The following is a 22980-nucleotide window of genomic DNA, read 5'->3' on the forward strand; positions in this document are numbered from 1 at the left end:
TTTATAATTTCTATATATTTCTTAACTTTTTTCTCATTTCATGTGTCAAAATAGATTTTTTTATAAGAAGTCAATTATTTAAATATAAGTAAATAATTAGAAACAAACACAGTAAAAAATAAATCAATAACATTAAAATATACATTACGTAAACTATGTACTGAGTACATATAATAATTGTTTCTCTTCAAATTCTCCGAGAATATGCTCAAACCCGTCATAGAGGATATGAGTGGGCTGGTGGTTTATGACGACGGCGATGGGATTCATTCCGCAATGGAAGCTAAGCTGATCGACTTCCACCCCGTCAATTGCAATAGTATTGAGTTTTAACAATTTTCCTACTATGACAGTAAGACTAGTGTTTTGCTACTCTTAGCGGGTCCAAGATTTTAGGTTTTGTTTTTTTTTTGTTTTTGCGTTGTTACATATACATTTCTCTCATGAGTCTCATCCGAGCTCCCGTTCGCAGTGTCGTAAACCCGAAGAGGCATTGTTCGAATTCGTGACGGCGAGAGGTTGGTGACAGGTTCAAGGTGACGACGACCGAGGTGCAGGGCGGTGGAGGTGATCGGAGACGTGGTGGCGGGAGAAGGTATTTACTAGGATAACAATAACAAAATATTGTTGTCAAAATGGTGAAAACCCCCTTTTACCCCCAACAACACTTACGTGGCAACCCCACGCCATCAAACTACTTCTAAACGCGGACCCACTGCCTTGGCTACTAAGCAAAATCACCCCCAATCCCATCACTTTCTCTCTCCCCTCTCTTTCTCTCTCTCTCTGCAAATCGGAAGCGATGCACGAACCGGACCTCCAGGACCTCGCCGACGACGCCGATTACGCGGCGTCGCAGCAACACGTAAGCCTCTATATCTCCGATCGCGCACACACTTTGAATTCGTTTCTTGAATCTTCTAGGACAATCGATTCGATTCTAATCGCAAATTGGAATTGGTTCTGGTTTTTTAGGGCTCGGCGAGCATGATGCGAAGCGACAGCGGCAAGCACAGCTCGTCGAGCGAGCACGACGGCGGTGAGGTCGTGTATGTGAAGGACAATGTGACCATCCACCCCTCTATGCTCGCCTCCGAGAGGATTAGTGGACGATTAAGGCTAAATAAGCAAGGCTCTTCGCTTTTCATGGTATGAATTGCTCGACTCTGATCATTAGTTATGATTAGATCGATTTCTTGGAGAATTTTGGTTTATGTATTTGGTTTTGGTGTGAATTGTAGACGTGGATTCCTTACAAGGGGCAAAACTCGAACGCTAGGGTTTCTGAGAAAGGTAACGGAGCTTTGGACTTTGATTATTAGTTGATTATTTAGTTTTTGTGTTAAACAGTTTAGGAATTTTGTTGAATTTGATGTGTCTGCTTTGTTTGTGCTGGTGTAGATAGGATTCTGTATACTATCAGGGAGGTGCCGCTGACGGAGGTTCGGTCCATTCGGCGCCACACTCCTGCACTGGGATGGCAGTACATTATCGTCGTTTTGGCAACTGGTAAAACAACTTGCATTTCATTTTACTGTTGGGATACTGTTGATTGCTGGTTGGGGAATCATTTGGATATCGTGAATTTGTATACGTATGTAATTTTCGTTGTAGAGGGTTGGCTGTGTGTCCAATTTAATGTCATATCGGACCATATTACCAAGTTTGGAAAACGCATGCTCTAGCCGTAGATTCTGTGGGCTTATTGTTATGTCTTTTATTGGTCATCCATTTCTAATGGACACAGTATGAACTGTTAGGGCATACCTGATAATAAAGTAACTAGCTATGATAACCAAGAAAATAGAGAAAGGCCAACTGCATAGGGATCACTGATTGTTCTTGTTGCACTTAGATTTAGCTTCACTTTAAGTTCATCAACAGTGTAGTGCTTCTTCTGCTAGGTACTTCTGATTCTTTAGGCTTCTATCTGAATAACATGTACTATTCTATGTTTGTTTCTATTTCTAGTTATGGTCTGACAGAAATTTATGTTTTCAGGACTTGCATATCCCCCTCTGTACTTCTACAATGGAGGAGTCAAGGAGTTCCTTGCTACAATAAAGCAACATGTGTTCATTGTGAGGTTGGTTACTTTCCATTGATAGTGTCATATATGTGGTTGATCCATTTGTAGACTACAAATAAAATTTCGTTAGAGTTATGCCAATTTGATGGTTTGCATGTGTGAGATTGAGAAGAGTTTTTTTTTTCCGTTTCTTTTAGCTGCTGCCCTGATATTTACTTGCTTGCACTCACGTAGTGTTCCAAATTCTATTATCAATAATCATTAATCGGAGAATTTTCCAGGTCGGCTGAGGATGCTAATGTATTTCTTGTGAATGATTTCCAAAATCCTCTGCAGGTATGCTTCAAATTTCTAGTGCATGCTATTAGCTGAGAAATTGAAATTGTACTTATGAGACAATCATTTATGTTAATTGATGCGTAGAACATACCGATAGAACATCTATTTCTCCTTTTATCTGGAACATATTGGTCTTATTCAAAATAAAATAACAAAGTAACACATGGGGGTCTCTTTGTTGCACCATATCTTTCTTTGATGATATGTCACTAAAAATGTGCTAGGCCGGCTTGGTTTGTACTCCCTTTCTGAGGTCTTATGGATTGGTCTCTTTTAACTTTACAAACTTGATGTCTACCCAAGCTGGAAACTGCGCTTATAATGACTTATTGGCTTTTTCAGAAAACTCTATCATCTTTGGAGATACCGAGGGCACTTTCTGTTGGAAGTGAGCCATCTACATCTTTCTTGGTTGGCGAGACTTCTCTAGGAGAAAACCAGGAGAAAACAAGCGAGGATATTCAAAATGATAATACAATCGCTCAATATAATGAGAGGCAAAAGCGGAAGAATCATGATCCTGCACGAGATATCTCAATTCAAGTGTTGGAAAAATTCTCTCTTGTGACAAAATTTGCGCGAGATACAACTTCACAACTCTTCCGTGATAGCCATAGTAACGGATATGGTGGTATGCAAAGGAGAAGCAGTAGCCTGTCTGCCATTGATTACTCCTCTCAAAAGGCATCTGATGATTTAAAAAAAGTCTCCGAGAGAAGTCCAGTCCCCAAAGATCCACTGGAGGTAAACCTTCCATCTTAGAATTGATTGAATTAATCTGGGAAGTATTATTGCAATTGCTATCATCCTAATTGAATTCAAGACAGATTTCTGTGGTGTTTCAGAAAATTCATAGATAGACCAGGGTCTTAACTGTTTAGACTTCTTAGCCAGGGGTTTTTATTTCTTTCTATTTTTTTTTCCATTTTTTTGTATCAACTATGTTTTTTATTTTCCTTTTTCTGTTCTTTTATTTCACAGTTTGACAAGAATTCACTGGTATGGGGCAAACCACGACAGCCACCTTTGGAGTCTGATGAGGTAAATGCAACCCGTCTACTTGGAATTCCTCCTGAAAATTACTGTGAATTTTAATGCATTAGATGGAAACAAGAATAGTTAGTAATTCCCAACCTTGAAGTTAAATTGTTATATATGGATAAAGACAATATTTTCATGACGTTGGCATCCGTATGTAATACTGGGCAGATCAGAGATTTCATATTACATAGTTACTACTTAATATTGATATGACATTAGTCTCTTTCTGTGAGCCCATTAGCTCAGTTCCATTCACCTTCGACAACATTTTACTAATACGTTTATCTTACGCACTATGCTGAAAGCAACAGTTAAGAGTATAGTACTGTAGATGCTAGAAATTTGCTAATATTGTCATGTTGCTTTGTGTAACTTGGTAAATTTCTTTAGTGGCACACCTTCTTGGATTCTGAAGGGCGGATCATGGATTCAGAAGCTTTAAGAAAGAGAATATTTTATGGGGGAGTTGAGCACAAATTACGGAAAGAGGTTTGTATGCTGTTGTATTTTGGAAACTATTAGTTGTTTGATATTGCATATTCTCAGTATTGTATTGTTTATAAATGAATATAGGTTTGGCCATTCTTGCTGGAATACCATGCATATGATTCAACATACGCAGAGAGGGAGTATCTGAAGGCAATGAAGAAAGCAGAGTTTGAGACAGTAAAGAAGCAGTGGCAGGTTTGTAAAGATATATTTGTAACCTTTTCTAAGTCATCCTTTCCCACAGTTTCCTATTCCAAAGTGTCTTTGTTGAGTATAGAGAAATAACCTTCATTAGGTTTAATGGTTTTACTGTGGAAAGGTTACCACTTTTCCACTTTCAATATGTAAAAAATAGTGTATGTGGTAGAAACATATGGCTCTGGCCTGTAGCTAGGTTTGCAGGTGTCATGGCATGTAACAAGTCCTGTTACCGATTGTAGGCAAGAATATCTTAGTTGCATTTATAACTGTGTGTCTATACTATGTAATTTTTCGTAATGGCTCACTCTCTCTCTCTCTCTATCTCTCTCTCTCTCTCTGACACACACACAAATAACTTAAGCTTGATTAGGTGGGGACAATAAGAATTAATGAAGGTTCACAATTATCTTAATATATGCATTTATACTCTGCAGAGCATCTCCCCAGAGCAGGCAAGAAGGTTTACAAAATTCAGGGAGAGGAAAGGCCTTATTGACAAAGATGTGGTATGCTGAAACTGACAGAACTTATTTTTAACTTCAACTTTAAAAGATAAATACAATGCAATATTCAAGTCTAAAACTATGACCCCTGTTCTATTTATTTTAGGTGAGGACCGACAGATCTCTCTCCTACTATGATGGGGATGATAATCCAAATGTGAATCTTTTGCATGATATATTGTTAACATACTCATTTTACAACTTCGATCTTGGCTATTGTCAGGTGATGATGACTTCTAATGACTTACTCCAGTTGGCTGCATAAAAATTACTCCATATTGATGCAATAATTTTGTTTTGCAGGGCATGAGTGATCTTCTGTCCCCACTATTGTTTGTACTGGAGGATGAGTCGGAATCATTTTGGTGTTTTGTAAAACTGATGGAGCGCCTTGGGCCCAATTTTAATCGTGACCAGAATGGCATGCACTCTCAACTTTTTGCTATAACTAAGGTCTCTCTCTCTCTCTCTCTCTCTCTCTCTCTCTCCAGATACATTTGGCATGTTTATCTTTGTCAATGTCAATGCCAATGAAATATTGGATTATGTTGTCTTTGTGGCAACCTTAGATTGGGATGCCACCATCTGTTGTTGGGTTCTTAAATGTTTGAATGATGTTCTTGATTACAATTTGCTTTGCCAGGCAGCCAGAATTCTATGATATCAATCCTATATCTTTGTTGTTGCAGTTGGTGGAGATGTTAGACAGCCCCTTGCACAATTACTTTACACAGCGTGACTGCTTGAATTACTTCTTTTGTTTCCGCTGGGTTCTGATACAGTTTAAAAGGTCAGTTGTTTTTATCTGCTAGTACATTAGTTTTGTTGTGCACTCCATTCATTGATGTAAGTGTGCTGTGTTTTATTTTGGCATTCATGGTGTCATCCTTTGAGGGTATTTCCAAATCACATGCCCATAAGGCCATTGGCCACCTTGCAGAGCCTTTTAGCTTCTGGCCTCTGGTTCAATAAGTTTAGTGCTAATTGTTAAATAGTTTTACATGCCATGTCGTTAGTGTTCTACAGTGTTATTAATGCCTGGAATAGCCACTTGATTAATGCACGTATGTATAAAAGGGATTAAAAGGTCATGATTTAAGGTTCCAACAATGAATATTATGTTTCTTCTGCTCTATGACAAACATGTAGGATATCATATGTTAACTTGTTAATACTATGGTATTCTCTTTTCATCTATTTTCCCTGATAGAGTTTGATCAAATATCTCTAGGGAATTTGAATTCGACAAGACATTGAGACTATGGGAGGTACTGTGGACACATTATCCATCTGAGCACCTGCACCTGTATGTGTGTGTTGCGATACTCAAGCGATACCGTAGTAAGATAATTGGGGAGCAGATGGACTTCGACACTCTACTGAAGTTCATTAATGAACTGAGTGGTCATATAAATCTTGATGCCGTTGTGAGGGATGCAGAAGCTCTGTGCATATGTGCTGGTGAGAATGGGGATGCTTGCATTCCACCTGGAACTCCACCCTCACTACCTGCGGATGATGGTCTGTTGTACCCTCAACAAGAACTAGATGAGGTGTTGTAAATGTCTGTACTCAGCGAAGAATTCACCCATCTTTTAAACTCTCTAGAGAAATACATTATCTGGCATCACATAACCTGGTCAAGACAGTTAGCTTGTGTATCAGCACCCATGATTCAAACTTGCGATATGTTCACTTTATGATAACAATCATCTACTGGTGTCAATATATATATATATATATATTTTCCCCCTTACATTTTTTGAATCACTGCCAAATGAGCTCGTGTTGCGAGTTTTCTGTAGTTTTGCTTAGAGAAGGTTGGAAAAGGCATACAATCAATAATTGAAGTATATAACTGCAGAGGAAACATAAATGATCATGAGAAGTGGATTCAGTCTATCTTAAAAACTCATGGACAGCACACTGGGAATGAGGATCATCAGCAGATGATAATGGCATCATAACTGATGATTGCATTCCCTCAGTAGGCGCAGCAGTACTAGTGCATCCAATTGCTGCTTCGAGCAAGAGAAAAGAATCCATGTAGGCAAAAAAAGGCTCATCATCGAACATAAATGTCGATGTTGTTGCATTGTTGTCTGTGATTATAGGCAGGCAGTACTGAACCCAGCTGCTGTTTAGTGGATACTGATAGCCTGTCTGCGTATTCGAATTTCAAGCTCTGATCTGTGTTACTACTGTAGCAACCCATCCAGTATGGGTAACTTGTTGCCGTCATAGCCCTCATAATTAGGGTGCCACTGCTAGTTTGATCGTCCTCCTTGCTGCTATTTCCATCTCTCTGTTCCTCTCCTTTCTGTCTTAGTTGATTTAGTGTCAATGGTTTTCCTTGTTTTGTTACTACACTGGCCAGTTGTCTTGATGTTGATTAGTATTATCCGAGTAGTGGTCGTGATCTTTGGCTTTCCTTTTGCTGCCGCCCTGGCCTTCAGGTGCCCGTGCAGGGCAGGAGCAGGCGGTATTGTTCTTGTTCAAATGGGTATTCCAGTAGTTCTTCACTTCATTGTCCGTTCGACCAGGAAGCCGACCAGGAAGCCGACCAGAAATCAGTGACAACTACACAGTTGATTACACACAATCAAACCAGCAAGTATCTCCACAGAAAACTGAAGCAGCATGCTAGAACCTGTTGCATTTTTATAACCATTCACCAAATAAGATAGTTAAACAATAATATTCAAAAAAAAAAAAAGACAGTTACACAATTATCAGACGAAATATCCCTGTTCATAAACGACAGGTTGTTTACTGAGAGAATCCACGAAAGAGATAAAGGACATGATAGTGAATTCAGTTCTTGGAAACACAGTGATATGACTTCTTCAGAATATAAAGGATAAAAGGTTTGCATACCAAGACTCTTCACAATTTAGTTTTAATAAGAAATACAGAAACCTAAATCCAGGCCTAGAATCCTTCAAATCATAATAAAGCAAGCATAGCCGTCCAAAAATAGACTAGACTCGTGACTTTTTAAAAAGACCAAGAGCATAACAAGCATTCTTAGGCAAAATACAGAGAGATCAACTAGAAATGCTGGTTTTAAGGCTCTATATACAAACTACAATATGTAGTCATAATGCTGCATTGTGCTCAACAAGCCACTGCATGATTGAAATATATAACAGTGAGGTACGTCTTCCGTGATTAAGAAAAGATAATCCATCCACAAGTTACTGACATGAGATTAGAAACAGTAAGCCATGATATACATATGATGCAGAAGGAAATATAATCCATCAAGTCAGATTTATTTACCATCTTACTTCTCTCATTATAGTTATCTACTCATTCTAACTCTAAATTCAAGAATAAATATAAAACCCTTAGCTACTTATCAATTAGGAGAGGCTTCGTTTCCAACGTCACTCATTTTATCTTTTACATCCTAAACATCAATATTTTGAGCGGTTTCATATACCTTTAAAGCAACATGCCTCATCTCTCTGTTTCAGATGTCCCAAATAGCAAAGTGTAATCAATATAAATGAAATAACATACTTACATTTGAATCCAAGTTGAAATACAGAAATAATATTGAAAAGACCATGAACACAATCCCTCCAACAAGGCCCAATGGCTCTGAGCTGCAACCAAAAAAAACACACAGTAACTTGAAACTGCAAATCTGTCAAAAAATAAAGACAACAGCTTTGGCACTAATGCATTCATGAAAAGCAAGTCTTGATGATCAAACATGAAAAGCAGCAACAATTCAAGACTCACACTCTGACAAAACCCCGAGGAGTACCCCTTGTGTTAATATTATAGCCCCAACTAGTGTGCCTCAGAAGGTATGGGACAGCCACCGGGATCATCTTAATGGTGACGAAGAAAGCCGCCAGGCTGAGGCCGGCGTTGATCAGAATCGACCTCCGGAGCTCAGGCTCCATCTTGTATTGGAACAAGACCAAGTAAAAGTATGGGACCAAGAACAAGGGGATCAGCTTCAGGGTTAGACCTGACTTGGCTGCTCACATTGAAGCAGAAGCCTCTTCCATTCTGGGTCGGGCCTCATTGCGTTCTGCCATCTCTCTCTGATATGAGTCGAGTCCAGTCTTTCGCTTCAAACTTGTTCTTGAGGCTTCTTAAGATGTTGCAGGAGTTTAAGTGGAAAACTAAACGAGATCTTTTAGATAAAGAATCTTCTTTACTTTCACCACATGTCATGTGAACCAATCCCTTGATGCCAAATTGCCAACTTATTAATAGAAAAAAAAGATTGAATTATTTATTTACTTTTTGTGGTGGCAGTAAAAGTAAGTAGCTTATCTAAAAATGCCAATGCAGAAACTATCATGACATTGGCATCCATATGTAAAACTGGGTTTATCAGAAGTCTGATACTACTTAGTTACCACTTAATATTGATAGGATATTAGTCTCTTGCTGTGAGCCCATTGGCTCAATTAAAAACCTTTTTACCTTTGACAACAACTTACTAATACACTAAGCTGAAAGAAAGAGTCATATGAGTACAGTACTGGAGATGATTAAAATGTGCTAATATTGTCATAATGCTTTGTGTAACTTGATTTATTTCTGCAGTGGCACACCTTATTGGATTCTGAAGGGCGGATCATGGATTCAGAAGCTTTAAGAAACAGAATCTTTTATGGGGGAAAGAGGTATGTTGTATTTTAGAAACAATAAGTTAAGTAGTTTGTTTTATATTGGATCTTCTGAGTATTGTATTGTTTATAATCAATGTAGTAGGCCTGGCCATTCTTGCTGGAATACCATGCATATGATTCAACATTCTTTTTTTGCCTACATTGGCCACCTTGCAGATCCTTTTAGCTAGCTTCTGGCCTCTGGTTCAGTATGCTTAGTGCTAGTTGTTATATAGTTTTGCTTCTTTTGCATGTAATGTGGTTAGTGTTTTACATTGTTATTCGTGCCTGGAATAACCAGTTCATTAATGCATGTTTCAATAACAGGTCATGATTTAAAGGTTCCAACAATGAATACCTATGTTTGTTCTGCTCTATGACAAATATATGAGAGATAATATGTGAAATTTGTTGATATCACTGTCTCATCTATCTTCCCTGATAGATATTGATCAATTATTTTTAGTGAATTTGAATTCGACAAGACATGCATTGAGATTGTGGGAGGTACTGTGGATACATTATCCATCTGAGCACCTGCACCTGTATGTGTGTGTTGCGATACTCAAGTGATACCGTAGTACGATAATTGGGGAGCAGATGGACTTCGACGCTCTACTGAAGTTCATCAATGAACTCAGTGGTCAGATAAATCTTGATGCTGTTGTGATCGAGGGATTCAGAAGCTCTGTGCATATGTGCTGGTGAGAATGGTGATGCTTGCATTTCACCTGGAACTCCACCCTCACTACCTGTTGATGATAGTTTGTTGTACCCTCAACAAGAACTAGATGAGGTATTGTAAATGTCTTTACTCAACGAAGAATTCACCCATCTTTTAAACTCTCTATAGAAATACATGATGATAGTTCATTAATGCATGTTTCAAATGAGCTCGTGTTACGAGTTCACTGTAGTTTTGCTAAGAGAAGGTTGGAAAAGGCATACAATCTACAATAATTTAAGTATATTACTGCATAGGAAACATGGAGCCCTACATACTAGTCGATGCAACTGCTTCATTATAAATAATGATTAATTATGAGTGGATTCAGACTTTCTTTATAACTCATGGACAAACTAGAAGTGTGGGGAATGAGGATCATTAGTAGATGATAATGGCATCATAACTGATGATTGCATTCCCTCAGTAGGAGCAGCAGTACTAGAGCATCCAATTCCTGCTTCGAGCAAGAGAAAAGAATCCATGTAGGCAAAGAAAGGTTCATCATCGAACACAAATGTCGATGTTGTTGCATTGTTGTTTGTGATTGTAGGCAGGCAGTACTGAACCCAGTTGCTGTTTAGTGGATACTGATAGTCTGTGTCTGCATATTCAAAATTCAAGCTCTGATCTGTATTACTACTGTAGCCACCCATCCAGTATGGGTAACTTGTTGCCATCCTAGCGCTCATGATGCTACTGCTACTTTGATCGTCCTCCCTGCTGCTATTTCCATCTTTCTGTTCCTCTTCAGGAGTGATGCTTTCTGTCTTAGTTGATTCAGTGTCGATGGTTTTCCTCGTTTTGTTACTACAATGGTGGTAGTTGTCTCGATGTTGATTAGCATTGTCCGAGTAGTGGTTGTGATCATTGGCTTTTCTTTTGCTGCAGACCTGGCCTCCAGGTGCTCCTGCAGGGCAGGAGCAGGCGGCATTGTTCTTGTTCAAATGGGTATTCCAGTAGTTCTTCACTTCATTGTCCGTTCGACCAGGAAGCCGACCAGCAATCAGTGACCAACTGCACAGTTGATTACAAAGTACAAACAATCAAACCAAGAGTAAACTTGAAATGAACAGAAGTTTGTTCTGCCGTTCAGAGAGGCTTACTGACCGGTTGCCAAGAAGCTTATGCATTCGGATAATGAGATCTTCCTCTTCCTGGGACATGTCTCCACGTTTGATGTTGGGTCTCAAGTAATTCTTCCACCTTAGCCTGCAGCTCTTTCCACTCCGATTCAAACCTGATCGATCGCCATAATTAGTTGATAACTAGTACATGAAAAATGAGAAGTAATAATTAGCATTACTAACTAACCTGATCGCTTTGCAATAGTTGCCCAGTTTACTTCTCCATGAGTCTCCACGTACTTCTTCAGAATCAAATCCTCTTCTGGCCTCCACAAATTCTTCTTATTCCAACTACTGGCTTGCTCTTGCTGCAGAGCTTTCTGTCTTTTGTTTTCCATCGAGACTCTTACAAACTACTACAGTACTACTCACTCTATAGCCCTCTCTTTCGCTCCAAATTGAGTAATGAAGATGAATGTGCGTGGACTGGTCTATATATACACTGATAGACAATTAAGGAACACCGACTGGTCTGAGGGCTAGTACTCATGCATGGTTTAATTTATGTATATATGGAAGTATGGAACTACATTGAGCATTTGATTTGTGAATTATGGGGTCTGTTCTGGTTTGAGGGTCCTATAATATTCTTGGTTCCCTACACACCCATACTTTAGCTTTTGTTGACACCCCACGACTCATTCACTTAGCTCTTCTGGAAAAGCTGCCGAAATCTATCTGCTCCCACTTTCACTACGTACTTCCAATTCACTAGCTACGTAGATTTCATTCAAAGTGGGAGTGGGGGGACTGGTTGAGATTGATAGAAGAGAACAGCAACTATGCTAGGCATCCAGTTGAGTGCGTTCAACTATTATTTTTCTTTGCAGTTTCACTTGAACCACAGTTCAAAGGATACGAGCGATACTGCATTTGAAATTTATCAGGTAGATATAGTCGATTCCTTTCTGAGATGCACGGTTGTCGCCCACTTAAAAAACTTTTAAGTATAACCAAATCTTACTATGGTTTGTACACTTTTTGCTTGCATTTGATTTTACCTCTTTTTTGACCGAGTTTGTGAATCTACTGTGTTGATCCACTTGAACTAAGATTTGAAGTCCCCAAAAGGCCAAAACTCACTTTGGAAGTATACATATCATATCGTAAATTTAGAGTTGGCTTAACGTACGTGATTACGGTTTACTTTCTGTTTCACGCTCTATATCCACATCGTCTTATATAGAAAGATTGGTACAAACAATTCATACCTAGCACACTAGCACTTCTAGAGAAAAAGATCACCATCTACACGACTACACTTTTGTCCTGAAAATGTGGTGTTTTCTTTGTATTAGTAATTGCTTATCATATAGCTAGACATGGCCGCACGGGTGGTATACTCATAATGTAATACCCCGAATTTTCGGGTTCAAATTGTATGAATTCTTGGAAATTATTAATTTAAGAATTGAATAAATCGCATTTTTTTGTTTCTCGTCGATGTTAAATGAAATAAAAAAAGACTTCGGAATTTAAAATTAAAAAAAAACATTTTACGTTTCCGCGACACGGGAGTCGACTTTTACTCCGTCGCTCATCTCTGAAAACTTCATTCACGAAAGTTGTAGACCTCGTCGATGCGATTTCGTGGACACGTCACCCACCTTAATCGGACGTCGTATGTGAAAATTATTGATGACGGAAGTTGATTTCTGATTTTGGAAATTGTATAAAAGGTGATTCTTGGAAACCCTAGTTTCTAAAAACAGAACTCTCTCTCTCTCTCTCTCTCTCTCTCTCTCTCTCTGTCTCCGCAACTCTCTCTCCCTCTCAACCCTGACCCCCTTCTCAAAAAAATTCCTTCGCCGATCTCGCACCTCCGACTGGCGTGGCTCTCACCGCCGGTCCCAAGACCACCGCAAGCTTGATTGCTCCAACCCCCGGGTGAGACGAGTCCTCCCTCGCCACCGTGAAGCCTCGCCGACAAGCGGCGATTTCTGGAAAAAAAACTCGCCGCCGATTCAAGCTTCGCCGTCGGTGAATGGAGCCATAGATCATCGCGAATTGACCATTGGGTGGAGTGTAGCGCGAAATTGGAGCTCAAATCGGAGGTTTTAGCGTCAGAGGTGAGCTTGGGAATTCCGGAATTTTCCGGCGACTTTCCGGCGATCTAGGTTGCAACGAAGGTATGGTTGTGATCACCTCTGCATGTTTTTCATCTTTCATGTTGAGTGTTTGTGATTTTGTTGAGCTTTGGGCGGAGTTGTAGGATGTGGCGCATGTCGTCGTCTGTGGTGGTGCGTGGGTGTTTGTGGAGGTGTAGGGAGACGGCATTAGGCCGTGGAAGGGAGGAGGAGAAGAAATGAGAGAGTTTTCGACGGCGGTGGGCAAACCACGTGAGCCGGTTTGGGCGGCATGTGAGCACCACGCGCGGCTGACGGAGGGTGGTGCGTGAACAGTGAATATGAACAGTAAATGTTGTTAAAATAATTTTTATACGGTAATTATAAAAAGTAATTTTGTACAGTAAATGTAAAAGTCACTTTCTGAATTGTAAATCGGTGATTAGTATTTATTGGAACAATAATTACAATGAAACAATACATTGGTGTACTATACGCGAACAGTAATTACGTAAAAACCGTAAATTACTTAACAATAAACAATAGTACTGATTCGGCATTTGAGGTTTTACGTAACGTTTCTAACCACTTTATTATACAATTAGGTGATCGACAAAACAAGTGAAGGATTTGCTTTCGGTATCGTGGAAATTACGCTCAAGAAAATAAGGTGAGTAAATCTCACTATGACGAGTCTACCCTTGGCGGTGATTCATATTTACGTTTTATTTAAAAGACCAAACAATGACATGTATATGATATAGTGGGTTGTGTATGTGTATAAATGGTAAATACGATACATATATATATATATGAGTTGCTATATTATATATTGTCACATTAGTATTTCCAAATGAATTTTATTATAGCACCAATATTTATTTTATTTGAGCAAAAGTCATTTAGTTGTTGTACAATAACATGTGAGGATTGTATTGTACGTGGTTTTAACTTGAGTCATGTTAAAACGTTTTTCTGTCTTCGGACATGTTTTCGGATGTGTTGGCAGTATCGAAACCTAGCCTTGGCCGGGTGACAATTACGATTCAGTTAGAGCTCTAGTCTGTCTATCGGTGTACTGCGTGAGGGGTAAAAAATGGGTTACTTGGGTCTCGTGAGTACCCATATTTTTGTGACATTGGGTAACAAATGGGTTGCCCAGTATCTGACAGCGTACTGCATGAGGGGTAACAGATGAGTATCTGGGTCTCATGATTACCCGTATTATAAATGTAATTTGGGTAAACAGATGGGTTGCCCAATGTCTCATAAACACTTATATTTTCAAATATTATTGGACATCCATATGGGCCGTCCTGTGACTTATGAGTGTATTTATAATTCAATGTTTTCTGTATTTTCTCTTGTATACTATGCGTGGTATACTTTTGATTTACTCATACGAGCTATAAAGCTTACCAGGTTTGTATTTACAATCCTGGTGCACCTATTCGATGGTGTATGGGATAGTTCTGCAGGTGTGGATTAACAGAATTGGAGGGTTACTCTGAAGATTTCGAAGTTTCTTTATTTATATTTTGTGGTGAGGATTGAGAGGATTTTACATTTCCATTTGATATAATACTTGAATTATAAACTGATTTTGTAATAATTAAATTGACTGAGATGTACTATGAACTCAGTTACGATACGCTGTGACTATAAGATAATTTCGATTTATTGAGATTGTTTTAGAGTTTTTCATGACTTCGATTTCGAGTTTAACACTCGAAATTTTGAAATCGTGACACATAATCTCATATAATGGATCCTCGCCAGCATGGAATTGGAGGGGATGCAGAATGAAATGACATTTCTGAGTTCTGGCTCTTGGTCTCGGCTAGCTCAGAAACCACATGCAAACTCAAATACTCTAGTTCTTTCCAAATGTATCTTAATGATAATTTGCTCATAATAATAGCTCCTTTTCAGTTCCTTCGAATCACTTCCTTGCATTGTATTCAGCAAATTGTTGGATCAATGACTCCATCGACTAACAAAACAATCATGGCTCAATTGCTCAAATCCAACCAAGGTTTCACCCTGCTTTCACATGCATGTCCCTTTTTTCTTTTTTCAAAAAAGAAAAGAAAGAAGGGGTTAATTTGGAGGCTTGGAGCAAGTTCCTTTCTTAATCATGCAATGCTTTTAGCCTTCTACTAAGCATATTTGGCCTACTCTTTCCCAGAAAGATGCGTAGCCATTTACTAAAGCATATAAATGAAGAGTGCTAGTCAATTCATTTGATTCAATTTTCCACCTTGAAATCTTGAATTAATCCCATATGAATGCATTTCGAAACACATCTGCTAGCCGCTTCAAATTCAATTTCCGACATCGGAAAAAGAAAAGCTAGCTCAAACCTAATGAGCAACTGATTTACAGTTCAATTCTTGACAGAATATGAATACAGGTTATTAAGAATCACATTGTAACGGTTGATCATTGAACTTTCTCGCTCGTATTTGTTCAAACATGATATGAATTACATGCACTTTGGTCCTAATATAGGACTAATGTATTATTCTCTCTTGTATGACAAAACTTTTCCTTTGATTCTCAGTCATTATCAGCACGTAAAGTTGTCCACCATTTCTCGTCCTTCTAATTCGCCGTACAAGAAATGAACAAGTTCATCCGGCGAGTGAAGGAAAATGACAAGTGTGCAGGCATATATAGTGGCATACAATCCATATATTGTTAGGATTATTGCTTCAAATTCATGGTGGATTTCCTTTATGGAGGGCCATGAAAGCTAGCTGCAATCAAATCGATCACTATTGTTGATCTCGGAAATATATATATATCTCTCTCAAAAGAATGGAATGCTTTTAGGAATCTACTATTAATATATTCGATTGATGTACAAATTAATTCAGCATAGAGACATGTCTGGTAGGTTTTTGAAATAATTAATTAACAGTTTTGGTTATTCTGATAAGAGTTATTATATCACTGTATGTGAATGCCTATGCAAACAAATTGCTGGAAGAAGAAAGAAATTATCACAAAGAGAGGCTTAAACTATTTTCGAGCTCTGTTTTCCCTTTAAATTTGTATGCATTACTGAAGTTTTTCGTGTGAATTCCTTATTTATTTCTTTTGCATGCGGATGCAGGAATTTCAAAATCTGCAGTATGCTGGCAGATATATATATAGAAGACAGAGTCACACTTTTATGCTGGCATATACATATTGAGTTTCACAATGCAGCTTACGATTCCTTCACCACCATCGACCCCATTATTTGCGCAATCATGTATCACATTTCTTCTCTTTATTGTCAATCACATAAGTTAATATTGTACACTATATATATCCTACACGTACCAGCTTCAAAGTTAAAGCAAAGCCTTCAAATATTCTACAAAATGTGTCGATCAAAACCCCACCTCCCGAGTCCTGCATGCCTCTGCAAATACAGCTAGTTTTCGGACAATCCATTTCCCAAAGTTCCCAGTTACATCATTCATTATTTCATTACATGACGTACAGATTAAATAAAATCAGACTTTTTGGTTCAATGATACAAATGGAGTATCTTCTTTGGATCTCTCTTTTCAGTAATCACTATGTTAAGTAAGACAACTGCTTATTATTGCCCTAGCAATTCGGTGTATATATTGATATATATTTTTGGGTGTATAATGATTACCCTTTATTCTTGGTAAATTAGCACTACATAAAGACCCTACTAAAAAAAACTCCTTTTGTTACAATGTGGTACACGACTGTAAGCTTAAGCAGAAGACCCACGCACTACAATCACTCTCGAGACCGAGAATAACTAAGTCCCTTCAAGCTAAGCGAACTTTGAACCAAAGGAGTACGATGATCCACGACACTACCTCCGACTAAACACAGGCGGAGGATCTCCAATGCGGACCTGTTGAGAACTTTAAGATTAATATATTTTCGATTTTAGGCAAGTATAAAAGTATCGTGTAACTGTAGTACTAGAGTGAGTTCAAGAACCGCAGGTAATATTTTGAATCAAGAAGCTCTTGCTCAAACCATGACAAATGGTTCAGTTGGTTCTATTGGGTCCCGACACGGGAACACATTATGTGGAGCTCCCACATCATGAGTTTGAACGCTGGCTTTGCTCAATTTAATTGATGAATTATAAAGATGGCCAAGGAAGGGGGTGCAATGCCCTATTGGTTGTCCGGGCTCCCGACGGATTAGTCCTCCGGCCTGGAAAGCCTTTGGGATACCATTGAACAATCTCCTTTAGGAGAGTGTAAAAAAAATGAAGCTCTTGCTCAATACGTCAATAACTTTGTCTTGCAAGTGATTCATTAACAGTGTACGATGTTGTATGACGTCGACACACACAATTTGGACCGAAAAGGTTGGAAAATGGAAACTTATTCTACCAATTGAATATGTTATGTTACGGGCCACCCAGTTGGGGAAAAAGGTTAATTTGATGGCCCAAAAATGGCATTTGGTTCATAGATTATGAATCACAAACTGGCATTTGCCACCGGCATATATATAGATATTCATGACTCATGAGATGCTTGCAATATATTAATTACACAACAAGAAATCCAGCCTTGTTGAATGTATGATCACCTTGAATGTATGGACAGTTCTTCCGCATCCGCGGCTAATGTTGGCCAATAATATCTTGTTCGGAGTGTTTTGCCTGCTAGAGCCCTTGTTTCGGAGTGGTTACCGCAATCGCCATTATGTATTTCTTTCAATATTTTTCACCCTTCTTCTGGCGTGATACATCTGAGATTCGGATGCAAGAGGCCTTGGCGGAACAACTTACCATTTTGTATATTGTACCTTAAAGCACGCTTAATCAAGAGCTTAGCTTATGTTTTGTCTTCAGGTAGTACAACGTCGCGTTTATAGGCAATGATGGGGTCCATCCATGAGTGGCCCTTCTCAATCTGGAATAATTCCCTCAGGGACTTGAAGATTGATGGTTGTTCGAGAACTTCTACTCTGGTGTCTTTGTGACACTGTTGTGGTTGCATTGTAGCTAGTCTTGCCAGTGAGTTAGCTCTGGCGTTATTGGCTCTTAGGATTTTGGTGATGGTGTAGAATTTGAATCTGCCTAGTAATGTATTGACGAAGCTCACATACGCGGCCAGTTGCTCATCCTTGGCCGCGTATGATCCTCTAATTTGGTTGACTACCAGTTGGGAGTCGCTATAAATCCTAACACTACTGGCATCCGTACTTAGGGCCAACTGTAATCCGACGATTAGCGCCTCCTACTCTACAGTGTTGTTGGATGCGGCGAAGTTGAATTTTAGCGTGTATTCAAGCTCTAGCTGGCCTGGTTAAGATGATACATCTTCTGCTTGACTTGGCGCAACTAGAATCGTCCACATGTAAGTTCCAAGGTGAAACTTTTGCTTCCTCGTTGACCTCTGCTATATTGTGGGTGGAGCTGTCCAGGTTGGCCTTCTAATCTGGGAATCATTTCTGGTATGAAGTCTGTTACGGTCTGCCCTTTCATGGCAGATCTAGGCTTGTATTCCACATCAAATTCTGTTAATTCCATTGCCCACTTACTGAGTCGTCCGGAGTGCTCTAGGGTTTGTAGTACTTGCTTTAATGGTTGACTGGTGAGCACCTAGATAGTGTGTACTTGGAAGTAATGGTGTAACTGTCTTGCTGTCATAATTAGTGTTATTGCCAATTTTTCTAGTGCTGGGTATCTTGTTTCTGGTCCATTCATGGCTCTTCTAGCTAGAGGTAGCAAACAGGTCGGCCCGACCCATTTTAAGCGAGCTAAAACTGTGCTTGTGTCGTGCTCAGGCCGACCGTTTTATTTTTTGTGTCGGGCTCGGGCCGGTCAATTTTCTTAAATATCAAGACCGGCCTGGCCCACGGCCTAAGCCCATGTCGGACAGGGCTCTGGCCGTGCCGGGCCAATAAGCATGTCGTCCCGACCCATTAGCATTATAAGACAATTGACATAAAAAAATTGTGTAATTAGAATATTTGTTTTATATAACTATTTAGAATTGTAAAATAAATAAAATACTACAAGTTTACAACACATTTGATCATTTTATTTCTAAAATGTTATATATGTCAATACGATGACTTTTATATCACTGCTTTGATGATATTTGTGAAATAATGTAGTTAAAATAATAAAATAATCAAGAGGTTTTGATTTAAAAGGTCTAATAGTCAATTTTTATTATTATAATTATTTAAATATTTATATAAATGATATAAAATTATGTGTTTAACGGGCCGGCGCATGAATTTATCTCAAAACGAGCTCGGGCAGAGCCCATAAAAATAACGGGCTCGTGCCGGGCCAGGAAGATTTTTAACGGACCGGACCCATGCCGGGCTCAGGCATTTTGGTCTACTTGCCACCTCTAATTCCAATCTAAAACACTGGTAATTCCTTGGCCTCTTCCCGGCGTACTAGTGCGTTGCTAATTGCTGTGGTGGATACGGCCAAATAGAGGTAGATGATTTCTCCTTGTTTTGGAGAAGATAGCAGTACCGCAACAAGGTTATCTTTTATCCCTTGTAATACCTCTTGGCAATCTGAAGTCCACTCAATCTTCTTGCATTTAGATGTCTTTAACAGCTTAAAGAATGTATTATATTTGTCCGTGAGGAAAGAAATGAAGCTGGGCAACGCGACCAACCTTCCTTGCAGTACCTCCACATCCTTCTTGAAAACTAGTGGCTTCATGTCCAATATTTCTTGTATGTTTTCCAGATTGGCTTCAATTCTGCGTTGATTAACGATGTATCCCAAGAACTTGTTGGTGGTTACGTCGAAGAAACACTGTTTCGGGTTGAGGCGTATTCCATATTTCTTTAGGACGTCAAAAATGATCCTGAGGTTGGAAACATGATCCTCTGCCTTGATGCTTTTTGCCAGCATGTCATCTATGTGTATCTCGATTTTGCTCTCGATGTGCTCATTAAACATTTGTGTTAGCAACAGACATATGTTGCTCCAGTGTTCCTTAAGCCAAACGACATAATATTGTAACAATATAGCCCTTGGTCAGTGATGAAGGTTATTGCTTCCTGGTCTTCTAGCTTTATCTTGATCTGATTGTATCCGGAATATGCGTCCATCATGCTGAGAAACTCGTGTCCGGCAGTTGCGTCGATCAATTGGTTAATTTGGGGTAGCGGGAAGCTATCCTTTGGGCATGCCTTGTTTACATTCTTGTAGTCCACAAACATTCTCCATTTCCTCATTGACTTCTTTACCATGACGTAATTGGATATCCACTCCGGATAATGGACCTCCATGATGAACTTCATTTCGGTTAGTTTGTCAACCTCTTGCTGAATAGCAGGGTACTTCTTGTCATCAAAGCTTCTCTTTTTTTGTTTGACTGGATGAGCGGATGGTTTGATGTTCAACTCATGTATGATTACATCAAGTGAGATACCAGGCATGTCTTTGTACGACCACGCGAATACCTCAGTGTTTGCCCATATGAATTCTGTTAGCTCTGGTTCCACCTGTGTGTTTTGCGTTGCTCTGATCTTTAGCTTCCGCTCAGAAGACTGTCGAATACGCAAATTTTTTTCAAGGATGTCTTTGGATTGACCGAGGTTTTCACTTCGTATCTCTTCTCTTTGTTTTTGTCTTTCTTCTTGGCAATGATCGTGTCTTTGGCATCCACCACCTTTTCTATGAGATCCGTGTTTGCATGCACTGCTAGTATTTCATGGCGATGTCGTGTGTGATTGTGGGCTGCTGCGCAACAGTCTCTTGCTACCTTCAGCTGTTCTCGGACCTGGCATGTTCTGTGTGGGGTAGATAATTTTATGAGGAGCATATATCCCGAGATGACGGTTTTCATTTTGTTTGGTGTTGGTATGCCGATAATTCCATTGTATGAGTTGTATGCATCCACTATGATAAATTATGCATTTACACATATTTTGTATGGTGCAGTCCTTATCCACACCGTCATCATGTCTGAATCGAGGGGTTGTGTAACATCACCGAAGAAGCTTAGCAAAGGCTCATGATCTTAAATCAACCTTTTTCTATTATGCTCCATCTTTTCATAGCAACCAATGAAGATGACGTTTACTACGGATCATGTGTCCACCATTATCTTTACAATGTCTCACTTGACATTCAGTATTGCTTCAATGAGGAAGGGATCATCACCAGACATGCCAGTTCGGAGCTCTTCCTCCTCGTCGAACGTTATATGCTTCCAGCCTTCCCTCTTTTTCTTGTTTGCTCCATCGTCTTTGATGTTGAACACCCGTATGGGGTATTAGCTTCTCACATGCTGCTTTTTTGCACGGTTAGACATGTTGGTTATCAGGGCTCCTCCCTTGAGCACATTGATCTGCCGAAGCGTATTTATTGTCGTGATAATAGGTGGTTGCGATGTGGGTTGTTCCTCCTTGCGCTCTTGATCCCAATTCTCAAATATGTATTTAAGGTTTATGTAGTCATTTGTGTTGCAGCATCCATTTTCGTGATGTTTACACCATTTTTCGGTGTCCTTGTTGCTTTTGGGGAAGCAGCATGCCTTCAACGGTTTTATCTTGTCTTTGTTTTTGTTGAAGAAATTTTCTAGAGTATCTCCTATGCCCTGTGATCTACCTCTTTGGAGGTTTGTTACGTTAACTTATATGAAATTTCGATTGTCACGGCACTCGCCGCTATTGGCTCTAAACCTGTTTAAGTTGTTGCTTTGACCTTGGTGACGCTAGTCTTGGTCGCTTGATTGTTGTCATTCTCTCTTTCTATCTCCCCTGCGCTCTTCCTTGCATGTGGATTTGGACAATTGCATTTTTGCATCTGGTTCCATTGTAGGTGTGTAAGGGGAGCTGCCTTTGTCAGAGAGGACACTCTTTCTACTTGCGCCGAAGGTGTTGTACTCCGCATGTATGTAGTTCATCGCCTCCTTCATTACATCATCATATCTGGCATATAGCATTATAATTTGGAGATAGAAGATGAAGTTTGTTTGGTGTAGTCCCACCTTAAATGCTTCCAGGGTAAGTGCTTTGTTGAAATTCATGCATTTTGATGTCGTTGTTTGCCATTTCTGCATGTAGGACCTAGCGCTCCAGTTTCACTCTGTTGGACCTTGAATAAGTTGTCGTAGTGTGCATTCCTTTTGTCATTAGGATGAACATGTTAATAAATGTTTTTATCATTTGTGTGTAGGAGTTTATGGTGTTGGATGGTTGCTCAAAGAATCAGTTCATTACGTCCCTATCTAGTGTTTTGTTGAATAGGTGGCACAACGTTGCGTCATCATGTTCCCTAGATGTCGTTACTTTCTTGAAATTATTGATGTGCCGGAACAGGTCTCCCTCGCCAATGTATGGCGTAATCTTCGGGCTTTTTTTACTGTAGAGGCCTGACTGTGTTTTGGATGGCCGCGGTGAATGGTCCCAGTTTGGCTGCAAAGAACGACTGTTACTGGGTAGGAGGTGCATGTACCTTCTTCTCTATTTCTTCTAGTCGTTTGAGAAGTAGGATCATTATGCTTTTCTCCAAACTTTCTCCTTCGTCGTTGCAAGAGTGAGTTGTGGTTACGGGGCCAGCCTCTTTTCCTTTCGTTTTATCCGGCGTCTTGCTAGTTCCGACGTTGGATTGTGGAGTCTTGGATGCAGAATCTATCGCTCTGGACTTTGGGTTGAGGTTGGTTTCTTCTGGCGTTCCGGAACGGATCGGTGAGTCCATATTGTCGAAGTTTAACGTTTTTTTTATTTCTTGTGTCTTTTCGTGCATGGACCGGTGAGTCCATACTGTTGAAATTTAAAGTTTTTGTTATTTCTTCTGGCCTTCGTCGCGCTTTCCTACATACGGTGCCAATGTTAACATTGTG

The 22980-nt window shown here is 39.5% G+C and overlaps 2 protein-coding genes across 2 annotated transcripts; one reads left to right on the forward strand and one right to left on the reverse strand.

The window, feature by feature from the left end:
• The first annotated feature begins 737 nt into the window (after positions 1-737).
• Positions 738-6338, forward strand: LOC126782283 (uncharacterized). Its single transcript, XM_050507501.1, has 15 exons — positions 738-865; positions 976-1149; positions 1242-1293; positions 1402-1509; positions 2002-2086; positions 2311-2365; positions 2711-3112; positions 3350-3409; positions 3800-3898; positions 3983-4093; positions 4534-4605; positions 4709-4825; positions 4906-5055; positions 5292-5392; positions 5834-6338. Exons 1-15 carry the CDS (start codon positions 803-805, stop codon positions 6162-6164), a joined length of 1980 nt encoding a protein of 659 aa, XP_050363458.1. The 5' UTR covers positions 738-802; the 3' UTR covers positions 6165-6338.
• A 3899-nt stretch (positions 6339-10237) lies between these two features.
• Positions 10238-11518, reverse strand: LOC126789400 (transcription factor TT2-like). Its single transcript, XM_050515548.1, has 3 exons — positions 11278-11518; positions 11074-11203; positions 10238-10980 (listed from the first exon to the last, which is right to left on the reverse strand). Exons 1-3 carry the CDS (start codon positions 11426-11428, stop codon positions 10320-10322), a joined length of 942 nt encoding a protein of 313 aa, XP_050371505.1. The 5' UTR covers positions 11429-11518; the 3' UTR covers positions 10238-10319.
• Between the last annotated feature and the right edge of the window lie 11462 nt (positions 11519-22980).

This window comes from Argentina anserina, chromosome 1, assembly GCF_933775445.1.
Source record: "Argentina anserina chromosome 1, drPotAnse1.1, whole genome shotgun sequence".
Lineage (NCBI taxonomy): Eukaryota > Viridiplantae > Streptophyta > Magnoliopsida > Rosales > Rosaceae > Argentina > Argentina anserina.